We start from the raw sequence: 17,436 nt of genomic DNA, 5'->3' as shown, positions 1-17,436 counted from the left end.
TATAAAAGTTGACAGCTGAGATAGTGTAATTGTGAACATTTTTATAATGGAGCTTTTAGTATCTGGTGGAATGCACAGCGGAGCTTAGAAGATATGACGTAGGATTGAAAGAAATGCCAATTCTGCACCCCAATACATCAGACTCCCAGGCATTTCACACTTAACATTTCCCAAGCTTAACATTGCCCAACCTGCTACCTATCTACCAAACTCTCCCTTCAAATAGTCTATCTCTTACCCACCGTTCTGCAGCTCAGTAAATGGCCCCTACTTTTCTAACTGCCAAGAAACACAGGAGTTATCCCTGGCTCTGTCCCCAAGCCCAGTCAGTTACCAACCCCTGCCAGTGCTGAAAATGTCTCCGTTTGATCTCTTTACTTGTCTTCCCCTGTGTAGTTCAGGTTGCCATCATTTCTCACCCGGGTGACTACAATAGTCTCCTACCTGGTCTCTCATATCACATAGTCCTCTTTCTGGTAGACCCCCACAAGATAACCAGAGTGAGCATGTTTAAATGCAGATCAGTTCACACTGATCTCCTGCTTAAAACCTTTCAGTGACTTCTTGTTTTTGAAGAAAGTTCAAAACCCTTAAAATGGCCTATAAAAGCAAAGGGGGTGGACAGACCTGTAAGATAATTAGACATGTCACAAAACCACAGAAATAAAAACAAGATGGTATTGGTGCAAGAACAGACAGTAGAACAGACTAGAAGGCTAAGTCTGACTGATGTACATTTGGGAATTAATATATAATAAAAGTGACTCTACATATTAGTGGGGAAAATAATAATCATTTGGTGGATAGTGTTGAGGAAACTGGCTTCTGTTTGAATTCCTATCTAACTGCATACTAGAGTAGTCTACGGGGAGAATAAAGACCTCATGTGAAAAGTAAAACTCAAATGTTAATAGAAGAAAATATAAAGAATGAACTAAGACAGGAAAAAGAGTTTGTTATGAAATCCCAAGACGTCATCCGTTAGGAGAAAAAAATGTTTTCTTACATCAAAACTAAACATTCCTGCTCATTAGAGGACAGCATGGGCAAGGCTAACGAATCTTCTGCTTCCCTTGATTATCATTCTCCAGCCACATTGACGTTCCTCTTTGTCCCTAAATTACACCAGGCTCCGTCATGCTGCGGGGCCAGCACACTCGACTATGGCTCTGTCTGAAAAGTTCTTTCTCCTCTGGTTCAGTTAACCAATTCCCACTCATCCCCGTGACCTAAGCTTAAGTGTGTCTTCTTTAGAAGGGCCTTCCCTGACCACCCAAATTAGGGCAATCTCACATCTCACTGCGTGTGATCTCATTTCCCCTTCTACTCTGCGTTCACTGCACACATTGCAATTGCGATTATATCATCATTTATGGAACTCTTACTTTCGTCCACATCTCCTAGGAGATCTGAGGCCACCTGCTCAGCGTTTGGTACGGGGCGTTATGCTTAGAAGATACTTTTAAAATGCAAGTGGAATGGATTGATACGGGGCACTTGAAGAGGGCATATTCGATGCCATGTGTCACATGAGTGCTACATGCCCAGGGAAGATTCCAGGCATCATTTAACCTTCATGGCAGCAAGAATTCAGGGTCGACAATTTACACTGCTGCTTCTCCCTGTCATCTAGAGACTCGACATCTTAAGTCTTACTTGTATCGCCTATCATTCCTCGCACCGCATTAGGTGGTAAACAGATATTTGTTGATTATATGTCTGTATTGCCTCTTCCCACCGCACTGCGTTTTCCCTGCTGAGATTATCACGTCACTCGGCTTGCCTTTTGAAAACTATCTTTGAGAGTTACTGTCAACCTGCATTTAATTACTTCTTTTGTTGACAACTCTCACTCTCTCTTGACTCTTAATGTGATCTGCACATTCAGTTATTCAACAAATATTTATTGAAAGCCTAATGGGTGCCAGGAATGTGCCGGGCACTAGAGAAGTTGGCAGTTCCCTGGCAGCCTTGACGTATTAACATGGTGCTTCAAAAAAATGCTTGAGACAGAACAACTCAACTCAGTGAAGTGTTGAAAGAACCCAAAATGCACCCAAATTTGGGCACAGTGCAGAGAGTAGCTGAATAGGAATGCTACAGTGGAAAAATTGGACAATTTCCCAGCTTATTTTGAGTAAGTGCTTCACAGTGTAGCATCATTATTCGTGACTGGAAAAAAATTTTCAAAACAATAGAAATCCATCCAAGTATACTTATAAAAAGAGACTCCGAGGTAAAATAGAAATAACCACACCAAAGTACTGTTTTTGGATGCTTACCATGCTTTTAAAAGGGTCCATTCAGAGACCCTTTTAAGGCTTCCTATTAAAAATAATAATGATAGTAATAGAAACATTTGGTGCTTGCCGAAGAAAAACTTACAAATTACCCTTTGGGAATGATTTTAGTGGCAAATCTAAGTTTGTATCGGTCAGTTTGTTTCCCGATGGTATCCAGAGTTACTATTATTTTAGTAAACATTGATCACCACAGCCAGTATATTGTGACACCCCCTGCAAAGAAGACAGCAACTTCTGATCACCCTGTTTCCTATAAGCTGACCAGGGAAGAACGATAGTGCACAGAGAGCCCTGGGTGAAGAACTAGCTGTGAGTAGGGCCCGTGGGCTATTTATTTAGTATTCCTAAAGACAAAATCCCAGGGAAATAGATTTTGTCTCACTCTAAGGGAGAATTTTCTAATAGGATCAAACCAAAAGTGGAATCATTTGTCCAAGATGTATCAGAATCCCTGCCTGCTGGAGGATGGGTGCCTTTCCAAGGTCTATTCCTGAATTATAGATCTTAAATTGTGGTAGCCTAATACAGCTTTCAAAGGAAAGAAAAATTTATATTTTACAATAGTTTTATATTTACAGAAAAAGCTGTGAAGAGAGTACAGAGTATCTCTATAAACCCCACACCCAGACTTCCCTATTATTAACATCTGCCATCGGTAGGTACATTTTGTCACAATTAATGAAACAATGCTGATACATTATTATAAACTAAAGTCCACCCTTCACACGGATCACCTTGGTTTTTTACCTAATGTCCTTTTTCTGTCTGAGGATCCCATCCAGAATACCGTGTAAAATTTAGTCCTCTCGTCTCTTCAGGCTCTTGGCTGTGGTAGTTTCTCGGGTTTTCTTTGGTTTTGATGACCTTGACAGTTTTGAGGAGTACTGGTCAGGTATTTTGTAATGTGGTCCTCATGATTAGATGCAAGTTATGGGTTTTGAAACGGAAGACCATAGAGGCAAAGTGCCATTTTCTTTACGTCCTATCAAGGGTACATGCTATCCACATGACACATCACTGTTGTTGTTGACCTTGGTTGCCCGGCTGAGCTAGTGTTTGTCAGATTTCTCAACTATAAGTTTATTCTTTGATACCCTTTCTGTACTGTTCTCTTTGAAAGGAACATGCTGTACACGGTCCACCCTTAAGGAGTGAAGAGTTACTGATGTAAATTATTCAGAATTCTTCTACATGGGGAGGTTTGACTCTTCTTCCCCGTTTATTTATATATTTTTAAAATTTATATTTGCATGGACTCATGGATATTTATTTTATGCTCTGGGTTATAATCCAATACTACATCATTTTTTGTTGTTACTATTGCTCAAATTCTTCTAGCTGTGGCTGCTGGGAGCTCTCTCAGTTGTCTCCTGTGTCGCTTTGACATACCGCCGTAATTGTGAGGTTTTTGCTTTTTGTTTGTTTTTTAAACACTTCCTTTCTAGCATCAAAAGATGCTCTAGGCTCATGTAGTAGATTTCTCGCTCCAGCACTAGACTCAGTCATTGCTCTAGCAAACCTTTCTAACGTAGCTTGTGTTTGTTTTTGTTGTCATTGTTATCGTTTATAGTTTTGAAGTCTTTTCGGAGACACTATGCAGGCATTTGACATGTATTCTTTTTCTTGATTTTTTTTTCCTTCTTCACCATTATGTGGTCTTTAACTTCATTACATAGATGCACAAACTGAAACTCAGAGATGAATGATTTACCAAAGGCCACAGAGTTAGTAAAGAAGTAGAGTTGTTATCAAAGCCCACATGTGTCTGACTCCAAAGCTCACACTCAACCTTTCTTTCACAAGGCCAGCCTAACTCATTACCTAAGTTAGCAAGAAATAGAAATAGGGCAGCTGTGAACCAGGCTGCCTTTTTGTTGGGAGGAAAAGGCAAAAGCCAGCCACACTCTCCTCTAGGAAGATTTCCCTGAGGATTCTACCCACACTGATCCCTTCCTTCTCTGAACTTCATTCACACTGAGAGTTCAAAGCCTTTCCTGAATATGGAAGTTGTTTGTGTGCTGTCTCATTTTTTCTGTTTATCTAAATTCCCAAATCAGATTGTTAGCCCTCCAGAGGGAAAGGAAAATATACTACAGTGTGGGATGATCAAGATAAGTAATGTCTGGCAGCCACATCACTTCAAAACAGGCTGTGATGATATGGTTACTATCAAATGCAAACATTAAAATCTGCGCCTTTCATACCAGGAGAGCATAAATCTTGACTGGAGTGATATCACATTGTTGTTATGGTTATTTTGCATTAACTCAGTCTTACCCTAGGCTAGGATCTTTTTAAAGATAAAGGTCATATGTTTTCCATTCTCTAGGGCCTAAGACAGTATCTACCATGTTTTAGATACTCCAAATGTACATAGAATGCTTAAGAGAAGCTTTTTGGTCCAAAACCAGAAACTACATGCTTTGACTTACATACAACTTTAACCAGCTTTCCTCTTAAGAAGGCAGTAGTATGAGATGGCCCTAGAGGTAGGCAAACTGATGGCAGTGAGAAGTCATGGATCCCTGTTCCCCTCAAAAACTCCACTGAAAGACACAGTAAATGGTGAAAAATTAGAAAGAACTAAACTCATGTGGTCATAGAGAAAGGGAGAATAAATAATAATAGACAAGAAATGTCAACCTAATTTCAAAAGACAATAAGTGAGTAGATAGATGAGAGGTAGTTGACCTGGCAAAACTGGAGTCTACAATCTTGCAGTGAGGGAAGCAAGAAAGACATGAGAGAACTCATCATATGGTGCCCTAGAAAGGCTCGGGAACTAGATACCCTCATATATGTGAAGGTCAGGGTGTGGAGTAAGTGGAACAGGGTTACTTGTCTACTAGGTATAGTAGGAGATAAAAAGCTATTAGAGGAAATTCACTCTGCCCTCCTGCAGTGGGGCTGGAAAAGAGGACTGAGGACTGGTTGAAAATCTGCTTTTAACTAAAGACTAGTTAAAGAATCCTCTATCTCCAGATCCCATTGCAGGTGACTCAGCTAGGCAAGTACCTCTTCTGCACATAACAGAAGATAGAAGGACTGTTTTCTAGAAACTAGTTTGGACCAGGGGGGCTGTGAGCTGTGGGATGCCAGCCATAGATGAAGCTGGGAATGAACTGAAAACAGGAGGCTTAATTGATAGTCTGTTCACTGACCAGCAAAATGCCCAGCCCCTGCTAATACTCAAAACTCATACCTATTAATAACATTGTACCCACCACCTTCCTAGCACGACTTTGGAGAATTCTTCTCTGATGAATCTGGCCCTGGGGTTACTGACTGGTACACAGTTACTGACATTTGGAGGTTCTTCATTTAATTAGTCAAATCCCCACCATTGACCTGTGGCGAGGTTCACCGTTCCGGAAACACAGAGCTTCCAGTTAACTTTCTTATTCCTCTCTGAGAGAAGGTAGTATGCCAGTCAAATAAGGAAGGGATGATATAAAAAGAAATGTTCAAATTTTTTAAATTCTCCTAAATTAATAGTAGAAATAGCAGAAATAGTAGAAATGTTTAAAAAATCAATAGAAAATTAAAGTTGAAGATAGCTCCCGGAAGATAGAACCTAAAGAAAAGGTATTAAACAATAAGAGAGGAAAAATACTAGAAATCTAAGCAAATTTTTTTAAAAATGGAGTGTTTATTGACTCCAGAAAGAGAAAAAATGAACATTTTAAAAAAAGGAAATGTAATTAAAGTATACTACTTGGCTCATCTGTGGACAATATATACATAATTATAATTAAATTCTGAATATTGATTTAACCAAAGTTATGTGGAAGAGTCCATTCCATTGGAGAAATTCAATGAATAACATCTAAAGTTGATGAATCAGGAGATAACATGGAAGTGTATTTTGGCTACAGGGAGAGAAATACCTGAAGAAACATCCAGATGAGTTGAAACTCTTGCAGTGATGAGAGGTGCGCATTGCTGCTCTTTGTTATATGCCTTGTGCATAGTGTTTGACATTTACAGGTACTGTTTTGTTATGAGAATAAATAATACATGTTTAAAAAATCAGATGCAATCATCTTAAAATGTCAGCATGATGGAGCCGTTCAGTCATCAAATAGCCACACACATCCAGGAGCCACTGGAGGACATAGTGGAACAAATAATGTTCATTTCAGTGGCCCCGAGTCATCAGGAAAAGGTTTCTGCATGTTATACTTTAGAGAAATAGAGATGTGCATATTCTGCTTCAGAAAAATCGAGCCGTGGCAGGGATTTTTCTCCATCAGAGTGTTTGTGTGATGAGAATTTCAGTACAAAATGCCACACACTTTAGTTATTTTGGGGAGAGTGCTGATATGGACTGTCCTCTCCACATGGGAGAAATGGTGTGTTGCCTCCCCCTGTGTCCAGAAGAATCGCAGGCTGATTGGCTGCAGACAGACCTGACCTGCTGAGCTCTGACCTTCATCCTTCTCCACTGGTCTGCCAGACTCCTTTCTGCCCGGCACAGCTGAGCCACCAGGCAGCTCGGCAAACCCCTTGTCCTAGTATGGTTCCCTTGAGGTCAGCTAGTGAAAGTCACCAGCTCCGAGGCAGAAATTCCCCTCCCCAGGCCTGGAGCCTACAGCGTTGAGTGGGAGGCAGTACCAGGGAAAGAAAAGAGGCTGAAAGGGCAGAATTTAGCTTCTTATCAGACACGAGAGAGTGTTTGTCCTGCTTATTCTAATACCACAGAGACCCCAAGGATGCTTTGCTTGGCTGGTATTTTCCTGGGTCAGTCTCAGTGGGCAGATTCAGAGAACAAAATAAAAATCACACTGACCTAGCTGCCATATGAAATTCTTCATGTTTGCTAGCTGGTTCACTTTTTTTTCCTGGTGATCTTTCTGTTATCAGGTATACAGGAGGATTACAGCAACACATCCCAGGCTAGAATTAGGCTCTTTGTTTAAACTCTGATGTAGCAGAGACTCTGTTTCCCATGATGTTAGGATATTAGAGCAATCAATGCCTGAGCTATAGTATTTTGGCATGGCGATAAAAAAGAATGGGGTGATTTTATTATATCCCTTGCTATAAATCTTGAGCGAAGCTGTTATGAGATTTGTCCATGATAGAATTATTTGAAGAATATTAAGAACAGGCAAGTACTGGGATTTGAAAGACAATGGTGAGCCAACCGCATAAAGGGAAACCCTTTGAAATATGGAAACAGAATGTTGAAAATGCAAAAAATCCCCTGACTCACCGTACAGATGGTTTGGAAAGAATGAGTGATGTACACGAGGTGTTCTTCCTCATTTCTCTCTATCACTCCCTCTCCCCTTTCCTGCCCCCTTTTCTCCCTCCCTCTACCTTCCTTCTTTCCCTCCTCTCCTTACCCTAACAATTACTTAGGACTTCATGTGTGCCTGGCACTGGGCCACATGTGTTCTAATAATTATGTATGGAATTTAACAATTTCAACAATACGTGTATCTTAATAATTTAATAATTAATATTTGTGCCATCACACCTTTAAACTGAGGCCTGGAACAATCGAGTAAATTGCCCAGTGTCACACGACTTGCAAGTGGCAGAGCTGAAATTGGAAAGTAGGCAGTGTGACTCCAGAGCTCCTAGTGTGTGCCTGGCACACAGTGAGTGCTCTGTTATGTCAACGATGAGCTTGATAATGACATTGGTGTGGAGGGTGGAGAATACAAAAAACGAAATGCGGAACAGTTAGGTGCTTTGCTCGAGGTCACGTCGCAGCCAGTGGCAGCAGAATTTATCCAGTTTTTTGAGTCTAGGCCACTCTTTTCTCTGCAGTGCCAGGTTGCTGAATTTGTGAAAAGAAACATTAGTACATTAACTTCTTGAAACATGTAATCTTCTGTCTAGGTTCCAGGTTCTAAATTCTCACTTTACTTAAATCGTTCTGAAGTTTTAAATAGAACTGCTAAGCACTCTCAGAGACAATGCCAAAGAAACTATTTTAGACTAATATTTGTTTCTTTATGGACAGAAAAAAAAAAAAAAACCTATGACAATATTGTATTCTTCTCTGATCCAGTTTTTTTTTTTTTTTTTTTTTTAAAAAAAGAAACCTTTCTCATCAGGGGAAATTTTAATTTTAAACCATTGTGGGGGATTACACTGAATCTCTGATTGCTGGATATATTAGTAGTTGTCGTCTTTTCCCCAACACTAGGTCAGCAGCTCTCAAGGTTAACTGGTCATTCAAGGCCTGCATGGGTCATGGCCACCCATTTTAGCAGTTAACCTTCGGTGGCAGAGACCATGACTCCAGACTATCTGTGGTGGCTGCCAGGGCCCTCCTGTCCCGCCCACTTGAGAAAGCCACCTGCAACATGAATGCATACCACCTGCCTGTCAGCGTGCTGCCCTGCCACTCTACATGTGCAGGCGGGGCTGGCTGCTCCAGTTCTCGGCCCCACCAGTTTTAGAAGGAAAAAGACATTGGACAGTCAACCCATAATTTTCTTACCTTCGTGACCATCTTTTTTTCATTTCAACTTGGTAAAGTGGTATCTATAGTCTTCTCAAGTCTCGGCTGTCATGTTAATTACTTCTGGAAGTTTCCTTCGCTTCCCACTCCATAGCCCCAAGAGGAGAACAATCTCACCCTTCAGAAAAGTCCCCCAATCACTCGTAATGTTCTCTGTCTAGTATATCTGTGACCGTCTCATGGTTCCTATTAGAACCTGAGCCTTTGAAGGTAAAGACTGCGTTTTGCTTATCTTCAGTCCCCTCACACCTTGTAGGACAATGGTTTTTAAGCATTTAGGACTCAATGCGTAGGGATATGATTGAATTTTCAGGCATGTATGTGTCATGGGGTGACAGAGGTTCAGAAAGACAGGGATGACTGCTAAATTCTTTTTTCCAATAAGAACTAGGTGATGCTGATGTGTTCTCTGTCAGACATTCATCCTTTAGTTTAATGACTTTAGTTTACTCCAAGGAAAGGATAACTTCTAAACCAGGGCTTGGCAAATGATAGCCTTCGAGCTGCCCAACCCTGTGCCTGTTCTTACATCACCAGAGATCCAAGAATGATTTTTAAATAATCGAAGGAGGGTAAACAAAACTAAAAATGAATAATACAATATGTCTTGACACATTTATGTTATGTTAAATTTTAAATACAAAATTAAAATTATATGAAATTTAGCTGCCAGCACCCATGAATAAAGCTTAATGGAACATAGCCGGACCCTCGGTATCTCTGGATGATCTAAGGTTGTTCTTGCACAAGGACAGCAGAGCTGAATATTTACAACAGGGATCGTGCATTCCACAAAGGCTAACATTTTTAGCATCAGGTCCTTTACAGGAAAAGTGTGCCAAGCCCTGTTCTGAGTCATGCTCAGAAATGCTGACAAGAGTGTGAGAGAGGGTGAGAAAGCCCTTCTGATAAAGGGGGAGTGGATGAAAGCACAGAGCATCTGGAGGAAAAGGAATCTGAAGACACGAAAAGGAAGAAAGGAGAAGAGGCTTACTTGGGGATGCCAGATCTCCTGGGTGTTGTATACATGTGTTGCAAATGTCTCCACAAAGTATTCTCACAGTCGTAGGCATGCCCAAGGCGGGGCAGACCTTGGGTGTTTTACAGGAGTTTGCTGCTTTCCTTTAAGGACTTGGCACGGTTCCTTTGGAGAGAGCATAAGGTTTGGAGATTACCAGTCATTCCTGATAATTCTGTGTGCCAAGGCTAACTAATGTCTGCAATAAGGTCTAAAGGGCTGTGTGTCCCAGTTGTCTCTGATTCAACTATAAAAATGTGTCTGTGAAAAAAATAAGTAAATAAAGATAGCATAGAGAAAACAAAGTATGTGTTCTGGGGAAATCTACATTGTGTGTCTGTCTGTCTGTCTCTTTGGGACAAATCTATTTTAGATGAATGCCAATTAATTATTATATATGAGGGAATCGTTCAACATTTGGAGTTTTCAAATAAAGACGCATCGATTGGTACTAGGTTAAAACCAGTTCAGCCCCTTAGGCAGGTGGGATGACAGTTTTTTGTTGTTGTTGTTTAGAAGTCTACCATTTTCATGTGTTTCTCTTATTTTCTTATTGCAGGGTAATGCCCTGTACTTCAAATCTGCCAGAAATGTTACAGTGAACATTCTCAATGACCAGACTAAAGTGCTAACTCAGCTAATAACAGGTAAGAAAAGAAAGACACTTAGCAGTGCCTGGTCCATGCTGGGCACTGAGAAATGTAAAGGTCAAATGAAACCGCCATGTGGACTTGAAAAGAAGGTCTGCTAACGTATTTATTTGCTGTGTTGAGAAAGAGAATGTGGCGTGTATTCCATGATTCTGCTAAAAGGTACAGTCCCATCTGATCTTCATAATTTAACTTATGAAATCTAATAATGCCTGCTTAGGGGGGGAAAAATCTATTTTCCATAGAACACAGCTTCTAAATACAAGCTAGCTACTTCATCTGGTGCTTAACCAAAGAAAAGCTCCCTGCTCCAATGCTGGAGGAAAAACTGGCTGTGCTGGGTTGATTGAGAGAAGAGCATAGTATCCACAGAGCCACGCGGCTTACTTTATGGGTCGTGAAAGGGATTTTTAGTGATCATTTGAATCCATGCCATGTTTGCCGTATGTGCTGACTTTGAACCTAATTCAATGGCAAAATGCAGATGTATCTCCACTGAATATGTTTGTGCAGTTCCTTTTAATATAACAGATATGCTCCTAACAGCCGCAGAAAGCACCCACTGGCTTTTAAGCTGCGTATTCCTGAAATTTAAACAAGGATTGGTTATTCACAATAATGATTATAATGATAAACATGGGCCTCGTGGTTTGGTGGTGTGTTGAGCAGTATGATCAATGCCCCCTCTGTAGGTTGGAAGCGGCAGTAAATAGGGAGGCATTATGCAACGCCGCAGTGAAAGGGGAAAGGAATGTATGTCTGAATGGCATTGTTCTACTTCCAGACAGAAAATGCCATTTGTTTGGCTTCAAGGCTAACAGAAAAGTATACAGATGGACGTTTTGAGAAGCCAGTTACCCAAATGCCCTGAAATATTACTGTTACTGTGACTAAACTATCTGGAGCCCCACTGATAGACAAGCCATGGGGAAACAGGTGCCTTTGTGCCTAGGACCTTTTCTGCTGAGGAGGGAGCCCCACAGCCGGTGCCCCCCAAGCCCCAGGAGTGATGCGTGGGGATGTCCAGAGATTCACAGCCGGTGGCTGACTCGGACCATCCTCCAATCCAGGGACTCAGGGATGGAAGGAACGGCTGCACGGCAGAGCCCATGATGCATAAACGTTGTTTCAGCGTGCGACTGGATGGTCGGCCTTGCTTATATAACATCTGGCCCGCAGTTACAACGCTAAATAATTAAATAAACAGCTTCAGTAAGCAATGATTTAAGCGCCATATGTGAAAATTGCCTCCAGGAGGGAAATAATTCCAACCTCCAGCTCCCAGATTCCTGCGTTCAAAAGGAACTTATTTAGCCTGTTGATCATTTGCCATTTATTTGCGCTGGGAGATTTGGTTTACTTGAGAGATTTTGTTTTGATAAAGCTGGAACTGCCCAAATGACTGTTACTCTGCAAAAAGAGTCCATGTCTCTCCCTCGCTCCCTCTCCCCTTCCTCCTCCTCCTTCCTGCCCTCTCTCCATCTCCCTCTCCTTCTCCATCCCCACCTCTCTCTGCCTTCTCTCTCCACTCTCTGCCCACCCCTCTGTTCCTCCCCTTCACCCTCTCTATCCTCTTTTTCTTCCCCTCCACCTTTCTCCCTATCCCTCTTCCTCTGTCTCCCTTCCCTTCTCTCCTCCCACCTCCCTCTCTTCCTCTTTTTCTTCCTCTCCTCCCCTCTCTCACCCTTCTTTTTTCCTCCTCCTCCCTTTCCTTTCTCTTCTCTCTTGCCTTCATCCGTCCAACAGTCTTTGTCTTTCTGTCTCCCCCAGTTGGGAGCTGGATGACACCTATCCCTGACTCTGAAGGTCGTGTACAAGACAGCTACCATGAAAACCAGATGGGCAAAAAGCCATTCTGATGCTAGTCAACAGGAGACTTCCAAGATGAGTTCTAGAAAGGATAGTAGAGGTGTTAAAAATATCATTCTAAATACACAGACCCCTAAAGTTTTCCATCAGGGTTTTCCTTTTACATTACATTTCTGCACACAGTGGAAAGCACCAAGCTGTCCTAGCAGACACTACCTTCTGCTGCCTGTTATACTGGGTGGTGTACTTACTGGAAAGCAAATCACTCGTGCCTTCTAAGCAGTGAGGTCTGCTAAGGCCACCCCGAGGAATCAAGAATTCTGCTTACCTAAAGAATGTCTTAACAGTCCATTAGAAATTCTAATGTTAAATGTTCAGGTAATGTTTTCACAGCAAATAATGCTTGCTTTATGGGATAGTTAAGTTCTCGAATTAGGCCATATGTGACCGAGAAGGCTGCTGACTGAGTATCTTGGTAGTGGGTCCAAACAGGGAACCTCCAGACCTGAAAGGAGGAAAGTGGCAGGGGTGCCTTGGACGGCATCGTGTGGGGGTGGGGAAGGGGTCTGGTAGCAAGGGAGCTGGGGAGAGGTCAGGCTGTGTAGCCACCAGGCCTTTCCAGCCCCCAGATTCTAGGTTGTGGTGACTAGAGACTGAAGATGCATCCTGATGGGGTCCAATTTTTCTTCCCTGTTTAGGAAATTAATTAAGGAGGCACCTTATGCATAGGCTATCAACACAGAGAGGGATAAAGTGAAGATTAGTTTCACAAATCACTAGAAATAGTGATTTTTTTTTTACATCCCGGAAAGGAACAATGGGTTCAGCAAGGGACCGCCTAAGCTGTCTCCAGCTCCATTTGCATTTCCCTCTGGAGTCACTTTTTAAGATTCCAGCCATGTCCAGGGAAGTTTGGCAGCCCCAGGTGAAATTGACAAAGAACGAGCGTCTGCCCCACTGAGTCAGCAGTAGCTCTGTGGGATTTGGGCTAAAACTACCAATTACTGAGCTTTAGATACCCAAATGGTTCTGGCCCTTGGTAAATTCCATTTTGTGTTCTGTAAAGCCCTGAAAAGCAAGATAACTTAATTGTGCTTTGTGTTCTCTGATTGCTGTAGTCTCTTTAATCCACTCTCCTATATGTCTCACAGAGTGTTCATGAGTTCAGAGGAAACTCACTTCATACACAGGAAGGTGTCCTTGACTCCTCAGGGGCCAAGTCTGATGATACTGCCCAGGTCTGCGGAGGCACAGTCCAAGCAGTTGTGGCCCCTGCCAGTCATACCCCAGCTTGGCCATATGAATGGATCCCAAATGGGCACACTGTGCTCAGCCTGTGTCTGTCCTGAGGCCATGCATTCATTCATTAGCACTTCATTACCTCCCCATCTCCAATCTCCCCACCCAAATAAGGTGATAACTCTAAAGTATTGACAAATAATATGGACTTTACGGAAGGTATTGATGTAATCAAGAAGACAGCTGTATCTTAGACCTCGCAGAAAAACCTAATCCAAATCCTTCATCGGATATTTCAGTTCTTTCAAGATCTCCTTCTGGCCCTTGTCTCTTCTGCTTATTTCTCTTCCCCAAATCTCTCATCTCTTAACTGCTCCAGACGTGTTGGCTCCGGCCACCTTCTTCTTCCGAGACAAATAAACCTCTCTTTCCTTCTGTGGAACAATTCTGAGAGCTTGAGTTTGGGCCCAAATCTGCCATTGGCTCAGTCAGTGTCCTTTGAGAGCCTCAGCCTGGATGCCACTCGTTCCCCTCACCTGCAGCATGAAGGCAGGCAGAAAGATGGCATCCAGGTCCCACGACGTTTGGAAATTCTGTCCTATCTCTGCCGTTTCAATCTCCTGCTCATTAAGGAGCCTTTCCAATGCCCTTCTTTTCGTCAGAGGACTACTGTGGATGTGCTGGTGAGAGATGAGGTCTGCCAAGTGGATGTGGTTATGTGACTAGGAAAGAGCACTCCTAGGTCACTCAGCACTGATTCTTTTCAATGTGTTGTCACCATTGCAGTAGAAAAATGGTAACGGTGATGATGACTGTGATGAGATGACCTCAAGAGTGGTCCCCTACATTTCACAGCACTTTTGCACCCACAGATTTCTTTTATAAACACAGTATCATTTGATCCTTTCAACCTATCTATGAGGTAGATAGAGTAGGCGGTGATAGTCCAATTTTATAGATGCAGAAACCGAGGATCAGAAGGATCAAATGGCTTACTCAAAGTCACATTTCCAGAAAATGAGAGTGAGTTGGGACATGATTCATGTCTTCTGATTCTTAGTCTGATAGTCTTGACTAAGAGAAAAGCTGCTCCGGATGTCCAGGGGCTGGCCGGCTCTATCGGCCAGGCCTAGCGTTCTCCCTGCTTGAACATAAATATTTTCACAGAACGTCAACACCAGACAAGGCCACTCAGTGGCCCGTGATGGATCAAGACAAAACAAAACACAGAAAAACAAAGACGATTCTGACCGTGTCTGAACACAGGCAAGAATGTAAGCACTGTCCAGATCATAAAAAAGACCAAACAGCCTTCTATCCCAGCTAACATGAGGGACTACTGTTTCTTTATTCATGAATGTGTTAGCATTACTCTGGTCTTTCTTACTTCTAAATGAGATTGATTAAGATACCCAGTCATAAAATTACTCCCACTTCCTGGCAGTGTTTAATCCATAGTAAAGCTTTGTTTTCTTAAACCTTCCCCAGAATTACCTCACATAAGGTCAGGTCCTGTAGTAAGTTCTTTCTAGCAGCTTCTTAGTGAGATGCTTCATGGTGCCTTATGGTATTCATTCGCCTTCACTGCAGTGAGTAATAAGCCCAGTTTGGTCAACTACAGGTGTGTTCCTAGTGATCTTAGGCTGGAAAGCATTGGGGACTCTTTCACGGCTATTTATTATAAAGTGACACTCACTTGAAAAATACCTAGAAGGAAACAAAAATTCTGTATCAGAATCTTCTGGACAGTTTTGGAAAAATACATGATTTCTGGACTCTACCCTCAAAAATTTTTTCTGTAGGAATTTCTAAACCAAGAGATCAATTTCCTTTGATCTGAGCTGGGTTAGTGAGGATGACGACATCCCTAAGTTATTCTAAGGAATTCCTGCAGACCAGCTTTTGGGAGCCACCTGAAATTCAGGTGTTCTGGTAGATCCAGCTTGGATTGGAATGTCTCCTTCTCTTAGAAATTCTAACTCATTAACCTGTTTTACTTTTTCCATAGCACCTAAAGCTCTAGAAGTTTCCTGGTTTATTTATTAATAAAGTTTTAGATTTATGTCGGTCTCCATCAGAATATGGGTGCTGTGGGATCAGGGGCCTTGTCTTCCTCTTATGTACCGCCTTCAGAAACATAATCTGTTATCATCTGATAAATCCTCTAATTTTTTTTTTTTATTGAATGAAATTCTAGCATAAAAGATTCAACAACTTCCGAGGCAGTTAATTACAATATAACCATTTCTACCAGGAAGTGATCTATATACTGAAGGAATAGATTTCTTTTGGTGTCAAATACAGCCAGTGGGTTAAGGGTACACGGTGAATCAGATTTCAGCTGAATTTAAAGGAGCCCTTTCTGACAGTTGGGGATGGCCAAAGATACACAGCTGCATCAAGAAGTGGTGAGCCTCTTGTGCCTGGATACATTCCAGCAAAAATCCACAACTATTTGACAGTAATTCGGTGGTTGGCTGAGGAAACTCTCATTCAGGCATTAGTTTGGAGGCAGGACATGATGGTCTTTAAAATCATAGCCTGAGAGAATATGATTAAAAGTAATTGACAAGACATGGCTAAAGTCATGAGACTAATTTTCACGGTTGGCTTTTGAAAACCAATCCATTTAACATTAGAGCCCAGTACGAACTTGTCAGATGTATGTTCTATGAAAAGTTTTTCGAAGTCAAATTTAATGAAACTAATGTATTCTTTCTTTCTCTCCCTCTCTGCCTCCCCACCACCACCCCCTTTCCTCTAGGTCCAAAAGCAGTAGAGGCTTATGGCAAAAAGTTTGAGGTGAAAACCGTTTCTGGAAAATTGCTCTTCTCTGCAGATGATGATGAAGTAGTAGTAGGAGCTGAAAGATTAAGAGTTTTAGGTAAGGAAATTTTAATCATTTACTTGGTTTGATGCTACTATGTACATTTTAGAGGAAAAGTGAAATGGTGTTATGGACCAAATGTTTGTGTCCTCCCAAAATTCATATTAAATTCCAAGATGGTGGTATCAGGAGGTGGGGTCTTTGAGGGGTAATTATTAGTAAGTCCAGAGAGTGGAGCCCTCGTGAATGGAATTAGTGACCTTATAAGGGAGTGAGGAGACCAGAGCTCACTGTCCGCCGTGTGAGGACAGAACAGAAGTTGGCAGTCTACAACCTGGAAGAGAGCCCTCACTGGAACCCGGCTAGGCTGGCACCTGAGCTCAGACTTCAGCCTCTGGAACTGTGAGAAATGAATTTCTCTTGTTTATAAGCCACCTAGTCTATGGTTCTTTGTTATAGCAGCCTGAACCAACTAAGACAAATCGTGTCCAAAAGAGTGATTTAGGCCAATTTCCTGGATTCTTTTAAAGCAAGGCAGCCGCACCTCCTCCAGCCTGGTCCCCTGGTTAAAGTTTCTAAAGTAGTGAAGTCTCTTTGGCACATATTTCAACACCAAGCTTTGGGTGAGGATGTGTGCTCACATACAAACCTGGCTTCTAACCCCTCCTGTCACCCACTAGTTGTGTGACTTTGGGCAAGTTACTGACATTACTGAGCCAGTTTCCTTTTCTACTTAATAAGGCTAAGAACATCCACGATCTCAAGTTGTCTCAAGGGTTAAATGAGACCATGTTATATGCACTTATCATAGTGCCTACCACAAATCAGTACTCAGTCAACAGTTACTGCTGCTGTTACTACGTGTGCGACTGATACTGTTAATACTATATTAATCTTCCTTCTTTTGCTCCCTAAAATTCGCTGTCACGCAGTGGTTAAAACCTCAGGCTCTGGAATTACCCCACTATGATTTTAACCCTATTTCTGTCCTTTACTAGCTGTGTAACCTTAAGCAAGTCATCTACCCTCTCTGTGCCTGCTTTCTTATCTATCTATAAAATGGGGGTTATAGAAGTGTCTATCTTCTAAGACTGCTGGAAAGATTGCATAAA

General features: G+C 41.9%; 1 protein-coding gene across 1 annotated transcript in view; it reads left to right on the top strand.

The window, feature by feature from the left end:
• SGCD (sarcoglycan, delta (35kDa dystrophin-associated glycoprotein)) overlaps positions 1-17,436 on the top strand; it is a 430,166-nt gene that overhangs the window by 226,721 nt on the left and 186,009 nt on the right. The window contains exons 3-4 of the mRNA XM_012650389.1: positions 10,359-10,446; positions 16,262-16,381. Coding sequence (XP_012505843.1) covers positions 10,359-10,446; positions 16,262-16,381 — 208 coding nt within the window. The remainder of the gene's footprint in view (positions 1-10,358; positions 10,447-16,261; positions 16,382-17,436) is intronic.

This window comes from Propithecus coquereli, unplaced genomic scaffold (assembly GCF_000956105.1).
Source record: "Propithecus coquereli isolate 6110/MARCELLA unplaced genomic scaffold, Pcoq_1.0 Scaffold322, whole genome shotgun sequence".
In the NCBI taxonomy this organism is placed as follows: domain Eukaryota; kingdom Metazoa; phylum Chordata; class Mammalia; order Primates; family Indriidae; genus Propithecus; species Propithecus coquereli.
This window is presented reverse-complemented; position numbering and strand designations above follow the sequence as displayed.